Source organism: Ascaphus truei, chromosome 12 (genome assembly GCF_040206685.1).
Source record: "Ascaphus truei isolate aAscTru1 chromosome 12, aAscTru1.hap1, whole genome shotgun sequence".
NCBI lineage: Eukaryota > Metazoa > Chordata > Amphibia > Anura > Ascaphidae > Ascaphus > Ascaphus truei.
This window is the reverse complement of record NC_134494.1, coordinates 18,966,855-18,989,418: the sequence shown is the minus strand read 5'-3', so window position 1 is coordinate 18,989,418 and position 22,564 is coordinate 18,966,855. Positions and strand designations below refer to the sequence as shown.

At 42.2% G+C, this 22,564-nt stretch overlaps 1 protein-coding gene across 3 annotated transcripts in view; it reads left to right on the top strand.

Annotated features, from left to right (window-relative positions):
• LOC142463951 (mucin-5B-like) overlaps positions 1 to 13,407 on the top strand; it is a 50,974-nt gene extending 37,567 nt beyond the window's left edge. For all 3 annotated transcript variants that reach the window (XM_075566861.1, XM_075566862.1, XM_075566863.1), the window contains 6 exons: positions 209 to 337; positions 1,014 to 1,158; positions 1,681 to 1,724; positions 6,467 to 6,895; positions 12,086 to 12,197; positions 13,218 to 13,407. In XM_075566861.1, coding sequence (XP_075422976.1) covers positions 209 to 337; positions 1,014 to 1,158; positions 1,681 to 1,724; positions 6,467 to 6,895; positions 12,086 to 12,197; positions 13,218 to 13,389 — 1,031 coding nt within the window. In that variant the 3' untranslated portion in view covers positions 13,390 to 13,407. The remainder of the gene's footprint in view (positions 1 to 208; positions 338 to 1,013; positions 1,159 to 1,680; positions 1,725 to 6,466; positions 6,896 to 12,085; positions 12,198 to 13,217) is intronic.
• Positions 13,408 to 22,564: the final 9,157 nt, after the last annotated feature.

Below are 22,564 nucleotides of genomic sequence, written 5' to 3'. Positions count from 1 at the left end.
ATGTAACCTTAACATTTAAGCCCTGGGGCTCTTTATCTCAAGAATGGACTAACCCCCCCCCCCCCCTTGCAGGCAGCCACGGCTTTAACTGTCCTTGGAGCCGATGCATTTTGCTTTTCTTTACGCCACTCCGGGAACATTGAGTCTGATTGCATCTGTATGTGGACTGAAGAAATCACTTTTCCCTGAAACACCTTCTCTTTTTCAGCCCTGTTCTGTGACTACTATAACACTGCTGGGGAGTGTGAGTGGCATTACAAGCCATGTGGTTTCCCCTGTATGAAGACCTGCAGGAACCTTAAGGGTGTATGTCAGTACGACCTGCCTGGATCAGAAGGTAACACTACACCATACTACACTACAAGACACTAACACAATATTTATCTATAATCTACAATATAAGATAACTTTACATTTATCACAGTACACTCATTGTTCATTACAGAAGCTAGGGTATTGGAAGCATTACCAGCTACCCCGCACACGCTGTACTGCTAAACCCATGGCTCAGGCATACTGCCAAACCTTACACTTATACCACCCCTTCCCATCACCAAAATACACATACTGTACTGTACTACCAACCCCCTAATTTTCTACACAGCACAGGCACAATGGCGGTGACAACTGTCCCCATCTCACACACTAACAAACCTCCAATGTATACATGGCACAGACACACTGGCAATGCCAGCCTCCCCCTCACACACTGCCAACCCTGACATTTGTATACGACACAGCTACATTGATGGCAGTAGCAGGGTACCCTCCCCCCCCCGCCCCACACCCTCTCTTTCATACCAATATTGCCAAACCTGACATGTACTGTATACACACATGCCCGTAGCAATGCTAGCCTTCCATATACACACTCGTACACATGTAATAAATATACACAGGTAAAAAGGTGCTGTGGGCTAATTATATTACTGGCTCAACTAAGCTTCTCCCGAGCTTTTGGTTTTGACCTTTGAGTTACAGTACTGCCTCTCATTCCGATTTCTTCTCCTCAGGCTGCTACCCCATCTGCCCAGCAAATAAACCCTATTTTAACGAGGATACATTAAAGTGTGTGTCGCAATGTGGCTGTTATGACCACGAGGGGAATTTGCACAATCCTGGAGAAAAATGGTTCTTGCCGCAAAACTGTCACTCCTGGTAAGATCTATTATTTATAACCAGACCGGAGGCTATTTTATCAAAGTGTGCAAAACTGGGGCCAAATAAGAGCAGCTGCTTTATCAAATAAAAAACCTTCATGCAAAGTTGTGCAGTAAAATTTATTGGGGAGGTGCTCAACTCCAGTCCTCAAAGGCCCCCAACAGGTCAAGTTTTCCGGATATCCCTGCTTCAGCACAGGTGGCACAATCAGTGGCTCAGTCTTTGACTGAGCCACTGATTGAGTCACCTGTTCTGAAGCAGGGATATCCTGAAAACCTGACCTGTTGGTGGCCTTTGAGGACTGGAGTTAACCACCCCTGATTTATTGCAAAAAAACAAAAAATAACTATTTTTACCACTTTGTCCTAAACAGTTTTTTTTTTTAAATACTTTGTATATTGAGCCCCTTCCTAGGAAATGAGGGGTGTGGAATGGTAAAAAAAAATGTCTAAAAAAGAACAAAGTTTCAAGAAGAAAATAAAAGTGTGCAATTTTTCTTTTCATTTTTCTCATTTTCAGTGAGTGTACCTTGGAAGGGCTTGCATGCGGATATGATATCAAAGGTAAATATTATACAGTAGTACTATACCTTCCTCTGATTTTGTACTCCAGATTCCTGTGTGGTATTTGCATTGTGCCCTCGGTGTGAATCATTGCGCAGGTCGCACACACAGGGGATAAAAAACCTTTCTAGGAGGCAGACGTGGGGTATAGTAAATGAGATAAGGAATAGTCAAGATAAGATCACAAGTGATCTATAGCATCGTCACAGCACTAGGGAAGGGCAAATATTATTGTATTGTATCCAAATTGCACACAGGCCCAACATTTCTGTCCCTGTGAAGAAGACCTCTGAAGAAGGTCTCTCTGGGGACCGAAACGTCGTGCCTGTGGGTAATTTGGATACAATAAAATCATTTTTGCCCTTCCCTAGTCACTAGGGTTACCAGGCGGCTTCTCCAAAAATACTGGGCACAATGGTGAAAGGTGCGTCAGGTCACTATGTCCAGGGAGGTAATACCGGACACATCCATGTCCAGTATTACAGTACCTCTCATTTTGTACTGGGCAGAGTATCCAAATACAGGACAGTCCAGTTCAATACCGGACACCTGACAACCCTACTAGTCACCCTAGTTACCCTATTTAAGGAGGAGGTGAGCAGAGACGGTTTTGGGAGAAAGTGAAATTATTCTAGCAGCAGAATTTTGGATATATTATAAAGCAGAAAGTTCTGAGACAGGGGGGGCCAGTTAGCAGTATGTTACATTAATCCAGATAGGAGAGGATAAGGGCATGAATTAGCGGTTTAGCAATAGGAAAGAGCAGATCTTGGCAATATTAAGGAAGAAGACGCAACACATTTTAACCATTCCTTGTATTGTATTGTATGTCTTTATTTATATAGCGTCATTAATGTACATAGCGCTTCACAGTAGTAATCCATGTGGTAATCAAATAAATAACAGATAATATAAATAACAGATCATGGGAATAAGTTCTTTAGACATAAAAGTAACATTAAAGAAGAGGAGTCCCTGCCCCGAGGAGCTTACAGTCTAATTGGTAGGTAGGTAGAACGTACAGAGACAGTAGGAGGGAGTTCTGGTAAGTGCGTCTGCAGGAGGGCAAGCTTTATGTATCGTGTTCAGAATATCCACAGTGCTATTCATATGCTTCTTTAAGCAAGTGTGTCTTAAGGTGGGTCTTAAAGGTGGATAGAGAGGGTGCTAGTCGGGTACTGAGGGGAAGGGCATTCCAGAGGTGTGGGGCAGCCAGTGAAAAAGGTTTAAGGTGGGAGAGGGCTTTAGATACAAAGGGGGTAGAAAGAAGACATCCTTGAGAAGAACATGCCTTGAATGTGAATAGAAAAGGAAAGGGAGGAGTCAAATGTCACTTCTTGGCAACGCGCTTTAGCGACGGGATACATGGTAGGGCCATTTACGGTGATGGAAAAAATGGGATATTGGGCCAGTTTTATGAGGAAATATGAGCTCAGTTTTAGCCATGTTACGTTTATGGTGGCGGAGTGACATCCATGAGGATATAGCCAGGAGGCAATCAGAGACTTGGGACTGGATTGCAGGTGTCAGGTGGATAGATATATCTGTGCATCATCTGCATAGATCTCATGATACCTAAGGCCAAAAGAGTTGATGAAGTCACAAGTGATAAAAGAAGGGGTCCCAGAGCAGAGCCCTGTGGTGTACTAACAGACAGATTAACAGAAGACAAAGACATGTTAACAACAGAGACCGAATATGTGCGATGGGAGATGTATGGTGAGAACCAGGATAAAGCTTTGTTGCGGATACCAAGAGAGTTTAGAATATGAAGGAGAAGAGCGTACTGTAATTGACAATATTGAAGGCAGCATAAAGATCGAGCAGGATTAGCAGGGCAAAATGATCATGGGATTTGGCTTCATGTAGATCATTGGCTACATTAGTGAGCGCAATCTGTTGAGTGAGCTGTATGATTGTAGAAGGTCCAGAAGGGCATGGGAATTTAAATAGTTGATCATGCGGAAGACGTTCTAGCAGTTTGGAGGCAAAAAGCAGGAGGGATACAGGTTGGTAGTTAGTAAGGCACATAGGGTGTTTTTGAGAATAGGTGTGACCACCGTGTGCTTAAAGGAGGAGGGGAAAATGCAAGAAGATAGGAAAGAAGATGTGAGTGAGAGTGGGAACTAAGGTGTCAAGAATTCTGATAAGGTGGGAGGGGATGTGATCGAGAGGGCATGTAGTAGAGGGAGAAGAGAAAATCAGATTAGAAACTTCCAACTTTGCAACAGGAGAAACGGAGTCAAGAGTGAAAGATGTTTAGGTAGAAGCACCCGAGGGAGAGAGAAAAGGAAACTCCTTGTGGATAGCATACACCTTGCCATTAAAGTGCTCAGCAAAGGCTTGAGGAGAAATGATGGAAGGATGGTAAGTCGGAAGGGGAGGTCGGCAAAGGGAATCAAATAAAGACAAAAGACGGCGTGGATTGTATTTGTGAGTGTGGATGAGTGAAGAAAAATAGTGTTCTTTGGACTTGGACAGAGAAGAGTTAAAACAGGAGAGGAGACATGTATAGTGTAGAAAATCAGCCTGAGTGTGAGATTTCCTCCGAAGTTGTTCAGAGAAGAGAGTGCAGGTGCAATGGAAGCATGTTTGTGAATTTGGAAAAAGCCGCTGGTTGGAGAGCCAGGTGTGCCAGAGCCGAGAAGGGACATATACAGTAGATCAAGAGCAAAGGATAGGATATAGTTGTAAGAGTTGACAAGATTGTCAGGTTCAGATGAAGGAGAGAGAGATAATTGAGGTTAGCGTTCAGGGTGATGTGAGTGCAGAGAGGTGAATGGAGCAAAGATCTCGAGAGTAGGGAGTAGAACAGGTAGGAGGGGGGTGAATGATAGGAGGTGATAATCAGAGAGCGGAAAGGGATAGACAGAGAAATCAGAAAGGGGAATCGTTTTTAGTATAGACTTGGTTTAGCTAGTGACCATCTTTGTGGGTGCTGGAATTGGTCCACTGGTGGAGTCCAAAGGAGGAGGTTAATGAAGGAAGGCAAGATGCCCAGGAGACTGAGTGGTTATTAATATGATAGTTGAAGTCCCCCCGTAAAAGGTTAGGAGAGAAAGTTATATAATTGCCACACGTATAGAAAGAAGGCATAGCTGAGAGCTGGTGTGTATATGGCTGGGTCCAGGATTAAGAGAGATATCCCCAGCAGCAAGGAGGAGTATAGAGCGAGAGGAGGTGAAAAGAGGTTTTGTGGGGTGCTTTTTATTGAGGGTGGTAGAAGTTGCTGAGAGAAAGGTGTGTAAATAGTTGTTCAGTGTATGGGCCCAAACATAAGTGCAGGGGAAGACAGATTAAGGAATGTGGATAGAAGGAGGAGAGTGAGGGAGTTGGAGAGAACATAAAAGTTTACAAATGAGTGAGGAAATACCAAACAGGAAAAGCAATAGGGAGGACATAATGAGATGCAAGGAGAGAAAGGTAGGAGGAGAGAGATCCCAGGTATTGGAAGGTATGAGGCATAAAAGTTGAAAGAGCAGGTGTATAAATCCGGCTGTGAGGGCAGGGTAGCACTGATGTGTAAACAGAAACTTAGAAAGTGAGTCTTTAGATGTGTAAAAATTGGCCGAGCATTTAGAAAGTCAAGCTCTCACCGTGGCAGGGTTGTTGATGAAGTGCAGTTCTTCTTGTATTCTTCACCTCCAATTGCACTCCAATTTTAATTCCATAGACACATCATATGTGATATTTAAGATATTACACAGCCATATGCCACAGTCATCATAGACTGAATTAAATACTCTAATAATATCACATGACAATAAAAATTAAGTAAGAGCATACCACTTGGGGTCTCCTCAGACTGATTGCGATGGGACACAGATACTTTATTTTCCTTGAGGAAATATGATAGTATATTGTTGATTGGGGAGATGGTGAATAGGGAATCTTATGCCAGATTTTGTTAGGAGGATGTGTGGTGATAGCTTTGATGTTAATCTTTGAAAATGCTATTATTTTTTCTTTCGATTATTATTTGAGTTAATGTGTTGAATTTTGAAATCCAAAGAATGATGAGCAATACTAAAAACAATTTTGTGTAAAAGTATACTTTTCTGTGATTTTTATTGTTTTTTTTCTGTATTGTATTATTGTAATGTTGTTGTTTAATCATTATGAACCCAATTAAAAAACTATGGAAAAAAATTAAGGAAGAGATTGGTGCCTATTTAACTCAGACAGAGAAACCAAAGATATGCTAATGTAATAATAGTTCTGTTACCGTTGGGGTTAAATTGATATAAGGCAAATCAACTCAGACAGACATACTATACCTGTGTGAAAAAATAATCACAATGTTTTAGTCCTGATATATGTATCCATGTTTAGAGATATAGAAAAGATATGGAAATCTTCCAGAGATGACAGCTCCAATTTTAACTACACAGACACTTCATATGTGACACTTAATATGTTATGCATTGCATACCAAAGAGGGTTCTTAAGTGTGTTTGGTGAGAATGTAATTAGTAATTGGTGTCTCTAAGTACATCTCAAAACAATCCATTGATTATTTGGGTTACAGAGGAGATTTGATGATTGGGAGAGAGAATATTGATGGGAAGAGAGTTCTATAGACAGTAGAAAAGTGTAAAAGGTTTCAGTTAAGAGAGGGCAGAAAGACCACAGAGCACACAAACAACAAAAGAGGAATATTTTAGGTTAGGCCTCCCATTTCTGAAGTCTGGATTCATAAACCTGAATCAAGAGAATAATGACCACTTTATATTCCTTTTCAGCCTGTCGCTGTGAGTATGGGGGCAAAATATACCACTACATGGATCGCATTGATGGAGTTGAAGGATGCAACTCGATGATATGTGATGGGAATGGGACAATTGTTAACATCACCTCTAAATGTTCCACAACGGTTCTGCCTTCTTCACTGCCAAATCAAATAGAAACCACATCAGGAAAAGCTCCGTACTCATATCAAACTGAAAAGCCTCCATCTCCAACATCCACATCCTCAGCCATCATAAGGACTTCTACATTATCGACAACTTCAATAGATACAAAATCCTCTACTTCTTCAACATCTGCATCCCCAGTCACCAGAGAGACTAATTCACCATTAACCATGTCCTTAGTGAGTAAATCGAGATCCAACCCTCCATCATCTACAACCGCAATCAGCAAAGGGACTTCCATTTCACCAACAATAACAAGTACGTCTCCAACCATATTTACAACAGAGAAAATAAGAACAGAATCCAGTATAGAATCCACTACAAGCACAATTACAACATATTCAGGAACATCTTGTGTTCCTCAATGTTATTGGACCAGATGGTTTGATGAGAATCATCCAAGATCAGATAACGAAGGAGACATTGAGAGTTATGAGGTAATCACAGCAAAAGGGATTAATGTCTGCAAAAGTAAAATACACCTCACCAGTATTCATTGCAGAGCCAAGAACTACCCAGAAGTCCCACTGCTAGAATTGGAACAGGTTATTCAATGTGATGTATTATCTGGTTTAGTGTGTAGGAACCAAGATAACAGGGGACTACGAAAAATGTGCCTCAATTATGAAATAAGGTTGAAGTGCTGTGATGACTACAGTTATTGTCCTACATCCCCTTTAAGTATAACTTCCAAACCTACAACATCTACATCCTCAGTCACTACAGAAACCTCAATTTTTCCAACATCTTCATCCTCTGTCACTATAAAAACCTCCACTTCTCCAACATCTATACCCTCAGTCACTGAAGAAACCTCGAATTCTCTAACAGCAACATCATCTGTCACTGGACAGACCTCTCAGCTTCCATCAAGAACATCATCAGTCACAACAGAGATCACTAATAATTCAACAACATCTTTAGACACAACTGGAACCTCTACTTTTCCAGCATTTACAGGGACATTCACTTTTCCCATATCTACACCCTCGGTCACAGCAAGACCCTCCAATTCTCCAACAACATCATCAATAACTACAGGAACCTCCATTTTTCCACCATCTACATACTCTGTCTCTACAAAAACCTCAACTTCTCCAACAACTACACCCTCAGTCACGGAGGAAACTTCAATTTCTCTATCAACAACATCATCTGTCACTGAACAGACCTCTCAGCTTCCATCAAGATCATCAGTCACAACAGAGATCACTAATAATTCAACATCTTTAGACACAACTGGAACCTCTACTTTTCCAGCATTTACAAGGACATTCACTTCTCCAATATCTACACCCTCGGTCACAGCAAGACCCTCCAATTCTCCAACAACATCCTCAGTCACTGGAGGTACCATCTTTTTTACATCCTTATCCCCCACTAGAAATACCAATACCTGCCGAAACAAGAAAAGGAGCCTCTGTGGCTAGCACTGAATTCCTGTAATTGATCTGGTTGTGATAATAAAACATAACCTTTATTATGGTATATTTATAAAATAATAGTGGACAAAACACACAAACAGAGTTATAACAAACTCCGCAATCGACGCAAATAAAAAGCTAGCATAGGCTACTGCATATGGATCTCATTAACGTGTGTGGTGAATAACTGAGAAGCCATACAATATATATATATATGATACATGAATGAAGATCCAGTGGAGGTATATAGGTAAAGTGCCACAATTCTACCAATTGTTAAAGAATTGGTAGAGTAGTCTCTAAGGTGTCTGAATGTCACCTGTTGTCTTAATGGGTAAATAACCTATGAAAGTGGATAGGTGTTAACGTCTTGTTGATAAAGCATAGTGTATACACAGTCTATATCCAACACCACACTTACTAGCCTATAGGATAAAGGCAGGGAGTGGAGGTAATGATAGACCAATATGATGTATGGGCTGCCAAATAGTCTCTCACAATTCTAATCATGAAGCCTTTTGCATATATATATATATATATATATATATATAACCTATGAAAGTGGATAGGTGTTAACGTCTTGTTGATAAAGCATAGTGTATACACTGTCTATATCCAACACCACACTTACTAGCCTATAGGATAAAGGCAGGGAGTGGAGGTAATGATAGATAAAGGGGATGTAGGACAATAACTGTAGTCATCACAGCACTTCAACCTTATTTCATAATTGAGGCACATTTTTCGTAGTCCCCTGTTATCTTGGTTCCTACACACTAAACCAGATAATATATCACATTGAATAACCTGTTCCAATTCTAGCAGTGGGACTTCTGGGTAGTTCTTGGCTCTGCAATGAATACTGGTGAGGTGTATTTTACTTTTGCAGACATTAATCCCTTTTGCTGTGATTACCTCATAACTCTCAATGTCTCCTTCGTTATCTGATCTTGGATGATTCTCATCAAACCATCTGGTCCAATAACATTGAGGAACACAAGATGTTCCTGAATATGTATATATATAAAAACAAGGAGGGGAAACAAGAAGTGGCGCCTAATGACGGCTGAACTGACCAAATATAATAGGTGCTAACTACTGTATAAAGAACTAGTGAACCATAAAAAATTAAAGGAGTATATAACTCAATAAAAATATCAACTACTAAAAAAATAAAAAAAAAAATAGGAAACAATATAAAAAATGTAAAAAACAGCAATGAATATCATTAGATAAGTAAAAAAATAGAAGATACAAAAACCAGTCCCAAACACTGTCCTCCAGAGTCTTTGCAGCCTGTTTGAGGGGAACACCACTCCCTAGAGGAAAAACAAACAGAAAACAGGCGCACTAATAGTGTAGTAAGGTTAACAATTTTATATGGGACTGGATAAAATATGAACTGTACACTCACAAAAGGAGGAAGATTAAATGCATGTATGAGATAAAATCTCAATTGCCAACAAATGAAGCAGGAACTCAGCTGGAACTCCGGATAAGATGCCGTTACGTCACGGTACAGGAGGGACCCGTTGCGGTGGATACTCTGTATATCGGAGACAGGATACAGACACTTCCCTGCTGTTCAAACGTTCCTCCTCCTGACGAAGTCTATAAGACGAAACGCGTAGGGCATAATACTTGGAGTATAGTAATTTATTTTATTATATTGGACTTGCCATAATTTCCACGAACGGAGAGTCTATCCCTGTGCTATCGGGATTCATTGCCATTGCAGCGCTTGATGTGTTGTGAGTGACGAGGCTTACCCGGAAGCTCTCTATGGTGAGAGGAACGTTTGAACAGCAGGGAGGTGTCTGTATCCTGTCTCCGATACACAGAGTAACCACCACAACAGGTCCCTACTGAGCAGCAACGTAACGGCATCTTATCCGGAGTTCCAGCTGAGTTCCTGCTTCATTTGTTGGCGATTGAGATTTTATCTCATACATGCATTTAATCTTCCTCCGTTTCTGAGTGTACAGTTCATATTTTAAACAGTCCCATATAAAATTGTTAACCTTACTACACTATGAGTGCGCCTGTTTTCTGTTTGTTTTTCCTATATATATATAAATAACAAGAAAAAGAAAACAGCGCTTACACATAAATCTGATGATGAATGAATAAAAATATACCACAAAATGAACAAAATCCAGTCCAAAGTGTTCAGACACAAAATGTCATCAAAATCTTTTGGTAGCAGTGTGTTGAATCGAAAGCCAGTTAAATAATTGGTGAGGGGGGCTGCTAGATCCAAGGGAGAATCACTCCCCGGTAACTATGAAGAAAAGAAAAAGGAAAAAAGCGCACCCCCTAGTGCAATAACTTCCAGGACATAGAATAAAATTATTTAATAAAATAGATGTGTGATAAAAGTGCACACTTACAAGATGGATATAGAATACATTCACATAAAGGTTTCTTTGGTAAACTGTGTGATTAGCCGGGTGACAGAGGGTAGGGGCATCAGCCAATACTCACACCTCTGCAGACCCGTGGAGCACTGCCAAAAGCCTGTAGGTAACAGTAACAAACTATGCCAGCAGGAACCGATGTCAAGATCTTTCAAAGTAGTGTTACAGTCCAACAGATCTATTCACCGCGGCACACCACCTCAGTAAACATCCAATATTAGTGTCCACAATGATCTCAAGACACCACGTGAACGACGTGGTGACGTCAGTCCTACGCGTTACGTCGGTCTAAGCCTGACGAAGTCACCACGTCGTTCACGTGGTGTCTTGAGATCATTGTGGACACTAATATTGGATGTTTACTGAGGTGGTGTGTCGCGGTGAATAGATCTGTTGGACTGTAACACTACTTTGAAAGATCTTGACATCGGTTCCTGCTGGCATAGTTTGTTACTGTTACCTACAGGCTTTTGGCAGTGCTCCACGGGTCTGCAGAGGTGTGAGTATTGGCTGATGCCCCTACCCTCTGTCACCCGGCTAATCACACAGTTTACCAAAGAAACCTTTATGTGAATGTATTCTATATCCATCTTGTAAGTGTGCACTTTTATCACACATCTATTTTATTAAATAATTTTATTCTATGTCCTGGAAGTTATTGCACTAGGGGGTGCGCTTTTTTCCTTTTTCTTTTCTTTATATATATATATATATATACTTATTAGTAGGTCCAAGGCGACAGATGTAGAAAACAGATGTCCCATAATAATTGGACTAATATCATCATGAGTGTCGACCCAAGTGAATCACTTAGCTTGTTATAAACTTCTATATATACCATACCTAGCTTGGTATAGATACTAAAAAATAGATTTAGTGGAGAGCAGTGTGATCTGAAGTTTGTGAACTAAATTCCTATACAGTAGGATCATTACTGCAGTAGAGTCACATACTAATATAAGTCTCATTTATGTACAGTATGAGATGGACCACTGTACTCAACAGGGATAATCGTGAGTAATAATGAGCTATTACTAGTACTTAGATAAATGCAATTCAATCTCTTATTACAATATATATGCAATTCGTCCCAAGGCTTAATGTATAGCCGAGTTAGACAGAAACAAAGTACTTGTTGCGCGTTTATTTGATAGCCTCCTCCTTACTCTCACTGGCAAATCGCGTGTCACTTCACTAATGGTCTTTCTGATTTCTCTTCATGGATGTCCAATCACTATCTTAAACTTAAAATGTCAAAAACTGAATTTATCATGTCCCCTCCTAATTCTACACCTACAGGTACAGTATAGATTTTTGACTTGCAATAGAATACTCCATCATAATCCCCTTATCTCAAGCTACGTAGATGCCTACATGTCATTTTCCATTCCTCCCTCTCCTTCACCATGCACATTGAGCACCTCTCCAAATCAGGTCATTTCCACCTTTGCAATACTCCCCTCCTTCCAGATTGTATGCTCCCTGGGGGATACGTTAGGCTATATCTGTATGTACACACATTACCCAAAGGAATGAAGAGCAGCACCAGACTGGTACCACACAGCCATGTGTAAATGATCAAACTTGAACGTAAATCTTTTACACAGGACCCATTCCCACGTGTAAAGTAGAGGAGATGTGGACTATTGTCCAATATGGAGATTGTTTGGCTAACGTGACTCTAACTCACTGCGAGGGTCTCTGCAGCAGCCTGTCCAGGTGAGAATTTTTTTCAATTTCATTCGTAGTTGTTTTTTCCAGGTGTTGTTTTTTTTTTTTTAAATAATAATTTAAATTTAAAGTCTTCTGGCTTCCCAAATTATTAGGTTACGGCAATTCTGTAAAGGTAGCTTTTAAAAACAGTAAGCTAAAGCATGGGCATTGTCTTATGTCTCTGTGTCACAGGAAACTGCCCTCCCCTTCAACTTCTCCGTCTTGCAGGGGTGTGGTTAAAGGTGTAGGAAAAATGGAATTGACGCGCATTGTACTATTCTAGGGCCCTTTTGAAATGGAAAACATTCTTCATTTCCAAAGAGACTGTACCAAAACGGCCAAGTGCTGCATTACATTATTAAGTTTATAAAAAAATTTTTGGAACTGTGCAACTCTTGCTGTATTGTAACCCCTCCCCCCCCCCAAAAAAAAACAAAAACTTTTTATATGAAATGTAACAATATTAACAAAGTTTTTTCTTAACTTTATTCATATTTCAACATGTGGCTTTTATTTGAAATATAAGTAGCATTTTCTTTTAACCAGGGAACGCCTGTCAAGCAAATGTGGTTACTTACCCCCTAGCCCTCTCCCTGTCACTGCCAATATAGAAAGGGTGGCTTTGCAGTGGTAGCCAAATGAAGTCAAACCCCTCCTATGGCTGCGCTTATAGTGACGGCGACAGCAACACGACGTCGCGGCAAAACAAATGTCTTGCCGTCGTCACGTGCGCTTATTGTAGAAGTGGTGCCGATGGCTTGGTTGCGATCGCTGGTAGTCAAGTCAATGAGATTTTTCCAGCGACCGCAGCGTGACGTCGCGTCGCTGTCGCCGGCACTATAAGCGCAGCCTAAATTTCAGCTTCCTGTGTTTAGAAACATCTTAAAAACCTGCATCTACAAATATTCTTGTTTGATTTTTGTTACCTAGTCACCTACAGTAGGTTTAACATGACAGCGAAGGGACGGTACCTTTAATTGACCAGACTCCTTCAGCCTGACTGTGTCGCCTTTTGTTATTGTGCAGATATTCCCCTTCATCAAAGAAGATAGAACACAATTGTTCCTGTTGCCAAGAAAGCAGCACTAGCATCAAAGAGATCCAGCTGGAGTGCGGTGATGGAACTAGTGTGGGGTATACTTACAAGCAAATGGAAGAATGTCATTGTCAGCAGAGTGTCTGTGACCTCGGAGCATGAGCTACCAATAAAAATGATGCATCGTATCTGTGTTCTGGTATATTCATTGCCATTTTCAGTGCATGGATGTAGAATTTGAAGATACTGAACATGCAGATATTTACCCACCAGTGATACTGTACATCTTATGATATTAGAGGTTCGTGGGTGGTCATTTATAAAGGTCTCCAGGCTACAAAGGGAGACAAACAAATGAAAAGCAATTAATTATATATTTATTTATTTATATTGTATTTATTTATAAAATGGTTTTACCAGGAAGTAATACATTGAGAGTTACCTCTCGTTTTCAAGTATGTCCTGGGCACAGAGTGGCATCTGAAGAATTCAGAATGGGGCATACTTGTTTCTTCCAGGATTTGATCAAACATCTTTACCATAGCCCTTTCTGTTGCCAAATTGTAAAATCCTTTCTGTCCAGACCGGGAGCAAAATCAGGCTTAGTTAGTAGGGGGGCCATTAGCGAATTCCTACTAGTCAGAGTCTGAACCTGGTGTTCTCCCAGATTTTTACTGAGTTGGTCATAGAGGACAGCGGATCTCTAAGCAAATTCATCATCTTTTTGGGGGACCAGATTAAGGCCAAGGCATGATCCCTTTGCAGGTTCATACAAAGACTTAACAAAAGGGTCTTTAAATTCTTTAGATCTAAAGGTAGACAGGCTTCTCTTTCTAGAGCCGCCCATCTTTTCAGATTGGGATTAATGTGCCATTGGACAATATGATAGAGTTTGACCGCTTTGTAATAGGACAACAAGCAAGGTACGGCTAAACCACCCGCTAGTGTCGGTCTTCTCAGAACTCTTCCCCTGATTCTTGGTTTCTTGTGGTTCTAAATGAATTTAGTTATCAAGGACTGGAGGGAGAGGATCTCTTTTGAAATTACCGGCACCGGTAGGGTCTGGGATAAGTACAAAATACAGGGGAGCAGGTTAATTTTAATGCAATGTATTTTACCAATCCATGAAATATTATACGTGGACCAAATTCTAATGTCTTCTCTGAGAGTTTGAATCAGTTTGGGAAAATTTGCACGATAAAGAGTTTTGCAACTATTTGTAAGGAAGACTCCCAAATATTTAATAGAAGTCTGTTGCCATTTGAAGTTGAAGTTAATAGCTATCAATTTTTCAACTTTTTTGGGGAGATTTATATTCAGCACATCCGATTTAGTATGGTTGATCTTAATCCCTGAAATTGTATTAAAAGTCCTGAAAAGACTAAATAGGTTGGGTAGAGGTTTGGAGATCGTTAGGATTACATCATCCGCAAAAAGCGATATTTTGTGCGATTGTTCATTTACAGTGGCGGCCACCTTTATTCTCCTGAGGCCTCCACCGCAATGTGCGGGCAATGTGCGGGCAGACGCGGCTGGTTTCTGACGCGTGCCGCGCGTCACTGTGGCGCCGGTCACACGTGCCAGGGTTCCCCCGGCATCCCCGAAGGGTGAAAGGTAAGCGGGGTAAGGGGAAGATGCGGGGAAGATGCGCGAAGCAGAGGCGGGCAGAGGCGGAGCAGCCAGGGGATCGCGAGGGGAGGGGAAGATGCGGGGAAGATGCGCGCGAGGGGAGGGGAAGATGCGAAGATGCGGCTGGCGCACGGCCAAGTTCGGCGCCAGCCGATAAAAGCCCTGGAAAATTACGGGCATTTGTTAGATAAAAGCTGGCCGCAGCAGTATGTTAATACCTGAGATATCCAGGTTCTTCCTAATCTGGGCCGCCAGGGGTTCCATGCATAAGGCAAATAAAAGCGAGGAAAGCGGACATCCTTGTCTCGTGACGCTCAATCTCAAAATAATTTGAGGGAAATCCTTGATTAATGACTCTGGCTTTAAGATTAGTATATAAGGACAAAATGGCTCTCATTGCTCTCGTGTCAAACCGAAATGCCTCAAGCATGTCGTTCAGATAGGGCCAATCGATCCTGCAAAATGCTTTTTCTGGAATAGATGACTAGATGACTATTTTAAGATTAATGAAGGTAATGTAATCTCCTCCTCTATACGGTGGGAAGCCCATAACCCTTACATAGGAGGTACATTCATTGCCCTGGTAACACATAAGAAAAAGTCCAAGCTGTAAACTATATTGGAACTGACAGACAAGATTACCAACCACCTAGAAAATTATGTGAAAGATTAATCTCCCTTTAAAAAGATCTCTATCAAGTTCAATTAGAAGATAAGGAAAAAGCATTGAAATGGACAAAGCAATTATTTTATGACAAGTGCAACAAGACGGTTAGGCTTTTAGAAAATCAATGAAGAAGTATTAAAGCAAAATCTAATGTATTAGCCATAAAACGAAAGAATGGTGAAATATCACACAATCTGATTAAAACTACACAAAAATATGCCAAAATGTTTTTCCGCCTTCATAACTTAGACACAAATTATAACCAAGACCTACAGTAAAGTTGACAGCCAAAACTTTGGATTACCTTAAAAGCTATGATCACCGGACACTCACGCAAGAAGATCTTATTACTCTGAACATTATGACCGCGAGCGAAGAATTAGGAGAAGTAATACAAAATGTAAAACCTTCTAAGACTTCTAGTTCAGATGGCTCTAACATATATTACACAAGATATATCTTAAACACTTAGCCCCCCATTTGTTACAATTATGTATTTTTGAAGTGAAACTTCTTTGCTGGGACCAAATCACCTTACAAGGAGATAGAAGTAGGTTATGGAAGTGACGTGAGTGCTGGCATGCCCACATTCATCCGCGGCAATCACCAGAAGTTCTGCCTCAGCGTCCATCTCTGCCAACGCATGCACATAGACCAGCGGCTCCATCTGGTAGCGCATGCGCATGGATCGGAGGCTTCGGAGACGACATCATTCTAACAGTGAATCCATTCACTTCCCTCCCAAACTTACGTCATTGATTTACAGAATTTGGATTACTCTCTGGGTACAAAATCAATTCCAACAAATTGGAAGCTCTCAACCTGACTAGCAAACCCCTAGGTCTGGCTACTCCAATTGAATTTCAATTATAAGAAAAACCTATCATCGGGAGACTTCCGGTGACGTCAGCGTGTATGGCTGCCTGGAGGAGGAGGAGCTGGCTCCGGAGCCCTCCGCAGCATAACTTAGAATTATAGCACCAATCGGACAGAAAATTCCGCCCAAAACAAGCAGGACACAGCGGAGCTCACGGGCTATGAGCAGAAAATCAAAAGGCCCCTCACAGCAGAGCGTGTCTAGCTATTTTATGCCGGTGAACAAACCCCCTGATAGCGCCGGAATGAACCAAGATGGCGGCCCGGCACGTGCCTCGGAAGGCCCCGAACACAGCCCCGAGCAGGAGGTACGAAAGATACAGCCAGATATAACGAAAGAATATCTGGAGGAACTATTCACGAGAATGCGCGTGGGGTGCCAGGAGGATCAAGCCAAAGCTATCAACGTGTTCAGAACGGACATGAATACCTTAAAGGAGAAAACGGACACTCTCCAGAAAAAGGTTGAGGATGTTGAACAGTCTTATTCTCTTGCGGAGGATGAAATAAATAGATTAAACTTTGAAATTCGGGCCCTAAAAGAAAATGCGGAGGAACAAGAGAACAGGGACCGCCGCCAAAATCTCCGTGTGCGGTACATCCCAGAGTCTGGAAAAAAGGATGGTGTGTTTAGCGCTAAAAATAAAAATAAAAGTGTATACAAATGCAATGCAAATATTAACAACAACGTGGTGAATAGTATGATATTACAATATGACAAGGCTGCCAGGAAAAACTAACCCAAACACAGTTAGTGATAGACAAAGAAAACAATACAGACCGGCGCCTTAAAGTCCAAATGGGAGATATAAAAGTTCAATGGATGATTTGGAATATCCAATGGATGTTGATCTGGTCCAGTGGACAGCAGGTTCCTCAGCAGCACAAATGTTAAGACATGCAGGGGAGACAAGAGGACAAGATCATAGTGTAACACAGTATGGTTAGGACAAAAAACACATAGACATAGACAAACAGACACACACAACACTAAACAATAGGCTGACTATTAATAAAGATGATTTAATAAACACGATAAAATGCAGGTGACTGGTGACGAGCAGGTCTAGGATCCGGTGTGTAAAAACCGGAATCCTACTTACAGCAGGTCCCTAGGATAGGCGCAGGTAAGGGTAGTATAAGTGTCCGACGGATGGTGTTGGTGGACGCGTGCCACGTGTAGATACCTGCAGGAGCTTCCTTGGATAGCTGCCGATGATGGCGACGCTTTCTTCTGCTACACGTGACGTCCTCCATTGGCGCCCGGAAGTGCGTCACAACGGGCGGGACGACACACCAGGTATCACTGCCGATACCAACTCCTATACACTGCGACTCCAGAGACTGCTTTAAAGGTCTGCTCCTCTACCAGTACTGCTGATAAATGATTCTCAATGGCCCAACGCGTTTCGTGCGCATGCGCACTTCTTCAGGGGCTAATGAGCACAGTCCATGATGGCTTTAAATACAGACAGGGCACACTTCATTGGTTAAATAAAATGTCACTCTCAGTTCATTTGTGCAAACCCTGATTGGATGCACTGCCTGTCAATCATGTCCTGTGTACAAGTCAGCCTTAACATACAACTAGAACAACATATATACAAAAAGTGACAAACATATATACCATAAAAACACATACAATTAAACAGTTGTTACTGATCATGCCTAATACAACTTATTAATCAGAATATAACAGATATTGTGATTCATACACTTAGTGAAATTAATAATAATTTTTTTCCATAATGATGTAACCTCATTTGCACGCTATTGGCTTTTGTAATTGCAGCAGCTATTAATTGCTGAAAAACCCATTTGATAAAAGATCTATGTTAAAAATAAAAATATATTAAAAATAAAAATTAAAAATATATTACAATATGTATATGTATTAGAACCTTATAATTTATTAAATATATCTTAAAATTCATTAAAAAGATCAATTAGAAAATTGGTATGAAAAAATCCTTTTAAAAAATCATTTAAAAAAAACGCCTAGATCGAAATCAATGTTGAGACCGTTAGGTGAGAGTGTCTTTAATTCGTAGATCCAGTAGGCTTCACGCCTACTGATCTGTTTCAATAAATTACCTCCTCTCCAATTATTTTGTACGGTTTCAATGGCTTGACATTTTAGACCCATCGGATTCCTATTATGGTAAATATTAAAATGATGTGACACACTGTGTGTATTTAGACCCCTTTTTATATTATAGATGTGTTCATACACTCTTCTTTTGTAACATCTTCCAGTTCTACCTACATATTGCAGGCCACACGGGCACTGCAATAGATAGATTACAAATGAGGAATCGCAGTTTATTGATGTTTTGATAGTGTATATTTTATCTGTAACATTGGATTGGAAGGTGTCAGTGGTACTGCTAAATGAACAAGCCATGCATTTAGTACATTTAAAAAAAAAAACCTTCTTTTGCTGCTTGATTTTGGTTCTGAATTGTCCAATGGACAACTAGGTACTAGACGCATTTTAATGTTTGGTGCTTTTGTAAAAATTATTTTTGGTTTTTCATTTACATTTAGATAGAGTGGTATCGCACAAGAGCATGGGCCAATGTTTGTTAAAAATCTGACGAATTTTTGGCGCCATCTCGTTATACTGGGTTATAAAAGAGACTCCATTATTTTGGTTCAATGCATTTTTTTTTTTTTTTTTTATAAATATTTTTCCTTTATTGGTGTCGGACAGCAGATTGGTACATGTTACATACATTGAAAAGCGAACCAACACAGGAATACGGTGCGATACATGTACAAAGTTTTGGTAAAGTTGATGACACACAATAGTCCATTTTCCAGTTTTCAGTGGTGAAAAAGAGGGGGGATGACGAAGGAGGGGTGGATAGTTGGGAACGACTTGGACAAAGAGAGGGGAGGGGGGGGGGCGGAGATGGGGGGGACTTTGAGGGTAGGAGTTCGGTCCTATGGTACAATATATGTGATGGTCAGGGAGTCTGATCCTGGCCAAGGTTCCCATGTTGAGTAGAATTGCGGCATTTTTTGCTTCAGCATTGCCGTTAATCTTTCCATACCCATAATTCCATTTACCCTAGTGATTACCGTTCTTCTGGAGGGGGCTTTGATTTTCTTCCAAGCTGCTGCTATGCAGCATCTGGCGGCCGTCAGGATCGCTGCCATGAGCCTGGTTATAGGGGGGGAAGGTCATCGACTGGTTTTCCCAGCACATAGGTCAGAGGGTCTAGGGGTATCTCCACATCCAGGGTCTCGGTCAGCAGGCCCTGGATCCGGGTCCAGAATTTTTGGATCTCCGGGCAAGTCCACCAAATGTGGGACATGTCCCCCCTTTGACCACATCCCCTCCAGCATTCGTCAGGAGTAGCTGGGTAGATCTGGTTCAGTCTGCTCGGGGTCAGGTACCAGTGGAATAATATTTTGTAAATATTTTCTTTTGTGACGGAACAAATTGAAGTTTTGGAGGCTGCCTCCCAGATATCCTCCCAGTCCTCAATATCTATATTGGTGTTTAGGTCCTGGCTTCACCTTTGCATATATGAGTGATTAGGGGTGGGTTGGGCCGCCTCTAGTGTTTTATATATCCCAGAGATGAGGCCTCTTTGGTACTCGCCTCTGAGGCAGAGGGTCTTAAATCTGGAGCATGGCGGGAATTTTAAGCTAGGGGATAGGGTTCTCAGGAAGTGACGAATCTGTAGGTATTGGAATATAGGGAGATCAGGGGATGTTAATTTGATTCGCAGTTCTCGGAGGGGCATGACCTCATCGTTTTCCAGCAAGTCCGCAACCACTCTGATGTTTAGGCCTTGAAATTGGCTGAATTGGGGTCGGGAACAACCGGGCGGGAAATCCGGGTTCCCGAATAAGGGGGTCAATTGAGAGGGGGTTGAAGCTAGGCCATATTTCCCTTTGGTTTTCAACCATGTCGACCACGTGCATCTCATTGCTCCAAGGCTGAGTCTCGTGGGCCTCCTACCTTTGTGGACGTGAGTCCAGAGCAGGGCTGAGAGGGGAGTCGGGGACGCGTGGTAAGTCTCTATCTCCAACCAGCAATTGGAGGCCGGGGGGTTGTTCCAAACCACCGCCTGTCTCAGTTGTGCTGCCCGATAGTATCGGACCACATCCGGCGCCCCCAGACCCCCTCTCGTCCTCGACGCCAAGAGTACCGACCGTGGGACCCTGGCTCTCCGTTGTTGCCAGATGAAACGCAGAATATGGGACTGAATATTCCTCAGATCTGCTAATGGAACGGGGACAGGGAGGGTCTGAAAATAGTAAAGCAAGCGGGGGAGGATATTCATTTTGGTGGATATTATCCTGCCGAACCATGATATTTGGTGGGACTGCCAAGTCTCGAGGTCTCTTATGATTTGACGAAAGAGGGGAGGGTAATTGGATTGGTATAGCGAGCCATATGAGCTCGCTATTTTAACCCCTAAATACTTAATATGGGAGCTATTCCATCTATACTTAAATTTCTTTTGTAGGGATGTCCATATGGGGTTCGGCAGTGAGATATTGAGAGCCTCTCACTTGTCTGTATTGACTTTGTAGTCTGAGAGGCGGCCAACAGGCCTCTGACAACACCCGTAAAATTATTGATATTGTAGACCACGTGCACCTCAAACAGTCCCAGGCCTTGATACTCAGCCTCGACGCAGAGAAGGCCTTTGACCGAATCAAATGGTCCTTCCTTGACCAGACGATGCGCCAGTTCAGCTTCTCAGGCTCATTCCTTGAAGGAGTCCGAGCCCTCTACACTAACCCCACGGCCTTACTAAAACTCCCAGGTGGCCGATCCAATCCAATAAAAATCCAAAACGGTACTAGACAAGGCTGCCCCCTTTCCCCTTTACTCTTCGCCCTGTCCATAAAGCCGCTAGCCGCCAAAATCAGAACTGATCCATCCGTAAAAGGAATCCTAGTCGGAGACAGGGAGTATAAAATCTCCCTGTTCGCCGACGATATTATCCTTACCCTATCAGACCCCCTCACTTCCCTCCCCAATCTAGAAAAACTGTTAGACCAATTTGGCCGCCTCTCAGACTACAAAGTCAATACAGACAAGTCAGAGGCTCTCAATATCTCACTGCCGAACCCCATATGGACATCCCTACAAAAGAAATTTAAGTATAGATGGAATAGCTCCCATATTAAGTATTTAGGGGTTAAAATAGCGAGCTCATATGGCTCGCTATACCAATCCAATTACCCTCCCCTCTTTCGTCAAATCATAAGAGACCTCGAGACTTGGCAGTCCCACCAAATATCATGGTTCGGCAGGATAATATCCACCAAAATGAATATCCTCCCCCGCTTGCTTTACTATTTTCAGACCCTCCCTGTCCCCGTTCCATTAGCAGATCTGAGGAATATTCAGTCCCATATTCTGCGTTTCATCTGGCAACAACGGAGAGCCAGGGTCCCACGGTCGGTACTCTTGGCGTCGAGGACGAGAGGGGGTCTGGGGGCGCCGGATGTGGTCCGATACTATCGGGCAGCACAACTGAGACAGGCGGTGGTTTGGAACAACCCCCCGGCCTCCAATTGCTGGTTGGAGATAGAGACTTACCACGCGTCCCTGACTCCCCTCTCAGCCCTGCTCTGGACTCACGTCCACAAAGGTAGGAGGCCCACGAGACTCAGCCTTGGAGCAATGAGATGCACGTGGTCGACATGGTTGAAAACCAAAGGGAAATATGGCCTAGCTTCAACCCCCTCTCAATTGACCCCCTTATTCGGGAACCCGGATTTCCCGCCCGGTTGTTCCCGACCCCAATTCAGCCAATTTCAAGGCCTAAACATCAGAGTGGTTGCGGACTTGCTGGAAAACGATGAGGTCATGCCCCTCCGAGAACTGCGAATCAAATTAACATCCCCTGATCTCCCTATATTCCAATACCTACAGATTCGTCACTTCCTGAGAACCCTATCCCCTAGCTTAAAATTCCCGCCATGCTCCAGATTTAAGACCCTCTGCCTCAGAGGCGAGTACCAAAGAGGCCTCATCTCTGGGATATATAAAACACTAGAGGCGGCCCAACCCACCCCTAATCACTCATATATGCAAAGGTGAATCCAGGACCTAAACACCAATATAGATATTGAGGACTGGGAGGATATCTGGGAGGCAGCCTCCAAAACTTCAATTTGTTCCGTCACAAAAGA